We start from the raw sequence: 7,253 nt of genomic DNA on the forward strand, positions 1-7,253 counted from the left end.
ATCTACGAATCGTAGCAAAAGACTCTAGTATTTTATAAAACTGTCTTTTATGATCAGCAGAAAATTAATTTGATTTCTATGATATATATGTATATCATCTTCATTCATACCTCATTTATTATCGAGGTTACTCATTGAGTTATGGTTGCTTAGCACTTCCCGTTTCCTTTTTATATATTTATCACTCCTAGTTTCCTCCCCTTGCTCTTCCCGACAGCCCCACTTCATTTACGTATAGCCCAAAATTATTTTCTTATATTCAGGTATCATTTCCCTTAACTTCTCCCTCCGTTAGCCTCCATTTACTCTTCTTCCAGTCTTCTACTGCCACAACTTTCCTCTTTTTCTCCCGACTCCACTCAATGCGTGGACGTTACCAGTTGCCCAGCAGGCCCTTTCCATCTTTCTTTACCCATTTTAACTCAAAGTCAATAGTCTGTTTGACTTTCTTCTAACCACACACTTACTCTTATCCGCCTCCATTACGTTTCACCACCCTTCTATTCTTTTAACTCTCACTTGCTCTTACATTTTCCTCCAGACACTATATATACTTTCATTAATTATTTATTGACATTGGCATTCAATTGAGTCAAAACCGTGCCAACCTATACAGAACCACTCCTATTCCCATGGTATTCTTAGTCATGTATATAATATTTTTTTCATCTTCTGTTCCGTGCTCATCAGACTGTACTCACATTTCTAAATATACCTCACTTTCACTTAAAAATATGTACAATTTTTCCCTTTGCTTTGCTGTCCTATCTTCTGCTCATTACGTACAAATTAACCTCTTTCGTTGTACGAGTTCGATATTTTGTGTCATCATATCTAATCATACCCTAGATTTACGTCTTTCTTCTATTATGCCTGGTACTTCAGGAAACTTAATCACAAAGTATCTAACATTGTTAATCTCTCTGCTGACCCGTTCTGAAATTTGACATGTGCTAGAACTGACATTCTCTTGAGAGATTGATTGTTATAGTGTATGGATTACAGGGACTTTATACTTGTTGGCAATATTGTGCTGTCTTTGTACCGGTCTACTTAGTCAAAAGTGTAAGTTTAGTTAGGGATTTTCAAATGAGCTGCGGAGGGATGATTGGGATATTGATGTTTTATCGCCTAAGGTAGATCAAAGAGCATGTGGCTGCCGCAGTGTTGTATAAATCGAACATTGTAGTAGTATGTTTGGTACTGTGAGTGCTTTGCATTGGCTGGTGGGAGTCAGTTCCTTTCATGTGTGTGCTAACGCCGTTTCAGAACGTCGCTTACACTGATGTGAAGGTAGCCGTTAGTATATGTGGGGTGTGATCGTGTTTAGTGGTTTGTTGGATGTTGTTCCCATCACCTTGACCATTGTGGATCAGAGAAGTGTAGAGCAATTTGTTACTGGTACACTGTGGAACGGTGGCATATAAAACGGTAGATATCGCCTTTCAAGTCACCTTGTCGGCTCGTTTGTTGCCAGGGATGCCAGCATGAAATAGTATTCAATATAAGTATATGTGTTTAGAGCAGGTGATCATTTGGATTATCTACGAATAGATTTTGCGGCACACGTTTTGATCATCCTGGTATGTTCTGAGTCCGAAACAGGATTTTTTATTCAAACTGATCCGCAACACAGTCCCAGGATGACGTAGGGTGATCTTGGTTGCAGTTTGTTCTTTTAACTCATTTTGAGATTGAGTTATTGTTAGGCCCGGGATTGAAATGGGTTTTATTTTATCTTATTTTATCTTATTTTATTTTATTTTATTTCATTTCATTTTATTCTATTTCCTCGAAAGTCTACGTGACTAAATCGCGAGTAGGCATGGTGGACATTACATCTCTCACTCCACCCCTCCATTACGTCATGAGGACGTATTCGTATGTAAGAATCGATTAGGGACATTTTTTTGTTACTGGCTCGTTGTTAGTGGATTTCAAGACCAAGAATTTTTGTAATCCAAGTCAGAGTCAACTTCGTCTTACGGATTAAGTTGGTGGTTGGTAGAACTGAATAGGTTTGGGAATGCAATGTCGTGGAGTGGGGTCGGGCTTACGGTCATTGATTGTGGTTGTTTGAATTTGCCGATTAAATCGACGACGACAGTTACTACCCTCTGTAGAGAGGGTAAGCAGTTTCTCCAGTATTACTATTGCATATTATTCTTGAGTCTGGGTGTGTGTTTTTTTTTCGTTCCGTTCATAGGGGAATATTGCGGGGCAGGGCGGGAGTGCAAAAGAGGGACTTTGGTTTTAGAAGGGTTGTTTTCTTCCTGTTGTTATGTGGTTGTAATTATTATTCATGCACCATGTAGATAAATTTGCCGGAGGTCCGCCTCACCTCCTCTTTCCTCACTCTGTCGCGTAACTCCTACTATACTTCTTGAACACTTCATCTCTGACACATTGAAATTTCGTTTTTCTGCTTCCTTTAAATCCTAAGTACAATCCCCATACAATTTCGTGGGCACAATCACCCCTTCATACATTCCTCTCTTTGTGTTCGTCCCCAGATACCTATTTCTCATGGCAATATTCATTTCTCCAATATATTTACTTGTTTCCCTTACTGTATAATTTAACTAAAACCCCACTCCTCCATTTCCTGCTACATATCACCCCCAAATACTTTAAATTCTTTACTTCCTCTAGCCCCTCTTCTTTAAGACTTACCACCAACACAATGCACAAGGAAGGAAGTTCATACATGGACACCAATAAAACACAACACCATATCTGTCAAGTTCATAGTTGGTCAGTAAAACTTGTTTACGTGTTATATAATTTTTGTTTCGTCATACCTGAAGTATCAAGTACCAAGGATACATTGCATGCCAACATGAAGAAGAGACGCAATGCTTATACTTTTGGGGGTATAGAAAATAATTCGTATTATAAAAAAAGTTTTATTAAAAATCCTTAGTTATGAAGAGAACAAGTGGCACGACCGGCACGCCAAACTGTGGGTTTTATGTATATTACAGTAATGTCTGAAAACAGACGACCTATTCTAGCAATGGTTGCGGACTAGGAACTGTGTCAGAGCAAAATATTTACAAAGTAATTGCTGGCGACAATGTCCCGACATGTTGAGTCAACCAAAGAACAGCCGACGGCCCCGGCGTTCCCTGCCGGCCCCCCAAGGGCGTGGATGACTTCTGTAAGGCGGCAGCACGTTGAAGCTCCTGGCACGCGCTGACCTACCAGTGGGATTCCCCCACGGAAGAAGGGCACGACCTTCGGGGAAAGTCATGGACAAGGGCTCAAGTTGGATGGGCACGGGCACTGGAATTGGTTTCTCAGCGAATTCGACGGGAGCGGAGAGCGTCCTGGCCTGTCGACGTTCAGATGGAGCCAAATATGTGGCAGGGGATGCAAACGAGTATGATGTAGGTGTGTCAATTAAGTTGTAGTCATCATCATGCGCGGTGTAAAAAGACCGAGATTCAACAACTTCTTGTGGAATGTCATTTGTTTCTTCAGGTTCTATGAGGAAGATCACATCCTCTTCGACTGGCTCATCAACTTCAACTATGTTCAGTGTATCAGCCGCAGACACTGTATCATCGACAGTGGACAGTATATTATCCGAAGTCACTACGTCGGCGGGGAAAACACTGCCGAAGTGAAGCACCTCGTCAACAATGGGTTCCTCGTCAGCTATAAAGAGTACTTCTTCGGAACTGGGCAATACTACGTCAGCAAAGGGTGCCACCTGGTCGACAATGGATAGACTGTCAGATGAGGGGATCGCATCTGTGATTACAGGGGTAGTATCATCCAAAGTCACTATGAAGTTGTCGGCGTGCAGCGCGTCAGCCGAAGGCACCACTTGATTGACAGTAGGCAGTACATTAGCAGCAGTGACTAAATCTTTGCCCACTGTGAATTCCACTTCGTTGATGTCAGGAGAGAGAATAAATGTACTTGAAGTATCGACACTGTCCTCAAGTGTGATGATGTTTTGGGATTCTACTGGCTGGGGATTGTTTATGATCAGTGATGCAGAATCTGAAAGTGGCTCAAAAAACTGTTGCTCTTGTCCATGCGGCGGGAGAGCCCTGATGGCAGAATCAGGTAGAGAGTCATTGGGGGTATCTACCGGTTCTCCTAAATATGAGAAAGAAGTTACAGGAACATCATCTTGGATGAGGTTAGTTTCTTCTCTTTCATGGACATATCGACTTCTAGGTATTGGGTATCCCTTAACGACTTCTTTGACCACATTTGGAGTCGGCGCCGTCGGTATGGAGGGTACCCAACTGGCTCTGAATTCAGGCGCCTGCCTAGGAAGCCACCTAGTAGGGACGGGTGGCCGTGGAATCCGCGTTGGGGCGTAGCCAGCTTGCCCCATACCCCACCAACCAAAGGTTCGACTCCTTGCCGCCGGCCGGATGATGTAGTTATGCAGGTTGGACCCATAGTGGTGGACCCGGGCTGCGTCCGTGGATACGAGAGTAGAGAGGGTCAGGAGGAGAATCACCTGCAAGCAAATCGGAGCTATTAATAGGGTGCAGAGGATGTTGTCGGCGGGAGAGTCAAAACAGGTGTGTGCAGGCGCAGAGGAAGACCTTAGCCAAATAATATCGGTTGTGGAGCCAGTGTGTATATACACAGGTGGTGGAAGAAAAGTTGCAAGTCTCCAGATGCCTAAAGTACACTCTAGTTACTAAAGTTTACTAAGCGAAAGGAGAGGTATGAAGAGTGGGTGTGATGATGATGGTGGCTACATGTAGTGCACGTGGGAATGGGTGGAAAGCAGGGCATGTTAGTGCAAGGATGTGTTGGGGGTGAACCCAGCTACCCTCGTGTTAGCCCCATCCTTTGCACCCTTCAGCATTAGTCGATTTCACTGGTCGTCATACCAGGTGTTCCTTGAGTGTAGCGTAGACACATGTATGACGGGCCGTGTGCGCGGAAAGGACAGACGTGGAGGGGCGGCTACAGCTGAGAGTAGGACGACTCGCCCGCCGCTAGCGAGTTCGAGGCTACGTCCGCAGTCTTCACACTGTCTACCGTAGAAACTTGCGGTGCTGGAGGGGAAGCTTTGGAGACTGGGGCGCCCAAGGGCGCAGGTGCTGAGGTGACCACGGGCGCATCCAAAGTCAGAGGGGGAAGTGTGGGGGGACCCTTTGGTTGGGCGACTACTGGGGGTACTGGGGACTTCGCGACAATCCGGTATGAAGGGGACGCCTTGCTGTCGTGGCCATGTCCCACGACGGACGTACCCTTAGGAGGCCCGAAGCCAGGGTGGGGAGAGTGCTTGTGGCCACCCTTAGGTCCGGCCTTTGAGGGAGCCTGTGGAACCCAGAAGGCGGTATAGGTTGGGTCCATATGAGGAATCCACTTGGGGATTAGGATGGGCTTGGGGACATGAAGGGGAGCGTAGTAGCCATTTCCGACCCAGTCATACTGGCGGCTCGGGCCAGCGGGCTTGATGATAACGGGGGACTTCGGAGGCGGGCCGTAGTCTGCGGCGGCCATGCACGCCCAAACCCACGCCCATACCATCGTAGTGATCACCGGCACAACTCCCATGTCCTGAAACAGTCATATCATCAACGTATTGCACCCACCCACACACACAGACATACAGATACACGCACACACACACACGTGCACGCACTCACAATCTCGCACCTATGATGATAAGACTTAATGAAAAGGTTATCAAGTCCAGTGAGGATTCGGAAGGAAACGACAAGAAAAGAATAATCTAATAGCATAATAAAACAAATTAGGAACATCTCGCAAGCCCAGTGATCGACCAGTCGCAGTTTATAGATAGTAAAATGAACGGGATTTGTATCATAGAAGGCTCCTCAATAATTGAAAGAATGAAAGTGAAAAAGGATATCGACATACAAAATGGTGGGGATCACCGTTTCAAAGTGGTGTCGTAAGGAGAATTCCAAATGAAATGTAGATTTAAGGAATTAACGAAACCTTATATTGCTATGCATGAATATGAATAGTGTAAATTCTTAATAGTAATGAATGAAAAAAAAAATGTTCAGCAAATTTATTCACAGAAATGCGATACAAAAAGAAGATGAGCGAAATTAAAGGAAAGATATTGTAATTGGTGAACAAGTACTAACAAATGTACATATAGATGTGAAAATATCCTTGGAGCACTTAGTAATATGATAAACTTACTCAAAAGTAGGTCGTTTGACTAAAGCATAAATATACGGCGGCAATATGGAGTATATAAAAAAAAGGTTTCAGAACTGCGAGAAATTATGAGAGAAGAGGATGGAAACCCTTAAAACATCCTCGGAATAATGACGGGAAAATGGAGATTTGAAAGGAGGACATTAGCACGTTTGATCACTTTGTATGAATGGAAAAAGAGAAGAGAGTTCATGAGGAGAAATAACTGCAGCCAACAGTCTAGCAGGAAATTTTAAACAAATTGTTTTCTAAGTAGGGCAGTTGATGGGTGGGATTCACAACCAATGGGAATTAGTGTTTAAGGCAAAAGTAAATTAAAAAAGAAATGATAATAAGATACCCAAAATGCAGAGGGATCAAGTCAACATGGAATTTTGATTATCTTTCTCAGCCTTACAAAAGATAGGTGACCCCCAACACACACCAAACATACGCACACATACACACACAGACACACGCACTCATGGGAAGAATATTGGTGAAATGATTTGTTGTCCCTGCTGCAGGTTAACTCGGGACAACGGCAACAGCAACACATAAACTCTGTGGGACAAACAGAATGTTGAAAAGAACCTTTAAAGCTACCTCTGCAACCCAACGGAGAACCTTGGAGAGAAAGCAATGAGAATCTGCAAGGGAAAGCGGCAAGGGAATATGAAATCAGTTTGCATATTTGATACATGGAGAACAGGAAGATTTATGTTTTGTGATGCAGGAAGCAGGAATGTATATAAATAGATTGTAACAGTAAGTCGAGAACGTTTGAAAAGAATCACACACAAAACTTAAGTCACAATATAGTGATTAATCATCATGACCTTTAGGTAGTGGTTTGTTGACTTGAACAAGGGTTGATCCAGTACTGAAAAATCTACAATGAACTTGATTAATATGGTACGAACTTGAATACACAATGAGAGTAATGTTATACTTTAGTGTCAACAAACTCTGATCAGTAAACGACAAAAAGTCTTTTGGGCAGAATAAAAGCCGTTAAAAAATGAAGGGAAATGGTCCATGCAGTATTTCACAACTGTGCAATGCCATTTTCTCATAACATGATAGATAATAACTGA

At 43.3% G+C, this 7,253-nt stretch overlaps 1 protein-coding gene across 1 annotated transcript in view; it reads right to left on the reverse strand.

Annotated features, from left to right (window-relative positions):
• Positions 1 to 2,890: 2,890 nt before the first annotated feature.
• LOC143041702 (uncharacterized) overlaps positions 2,891 to 7,253 on the reverse strand; it is a 13,390-nt gene continuing 9,027 nt past the window's right edge. The window contains exon 2 of the mRNA XM_076213714.1: positions 2,891 to 4,483. Coding sequence (XP_076069829.1) covers positions 3,095 to 4,483 — 1,389 coding nt within the window. The 3' untranslated portion in view covers positions 2,891 to 3,094. The remainder of the gene's footprint in view (positions 4,484 to 7,253) is intronic.

This window comes from Oratosquilla oratoria, chromosome 31, assembly GCF_046742065.1.
Source record: "Oratosquilla oratoria isolate Oo_2021 chromosome 31, ASM4674206v1, whole genome shotgun sequence".
Lineage (NCBI taxonomy): Eukaryota > Metazoa > Arthropoda > Malacostraca > Stomatopoda > Squillidae > Oratosquilla > Oratosquilla oratoria.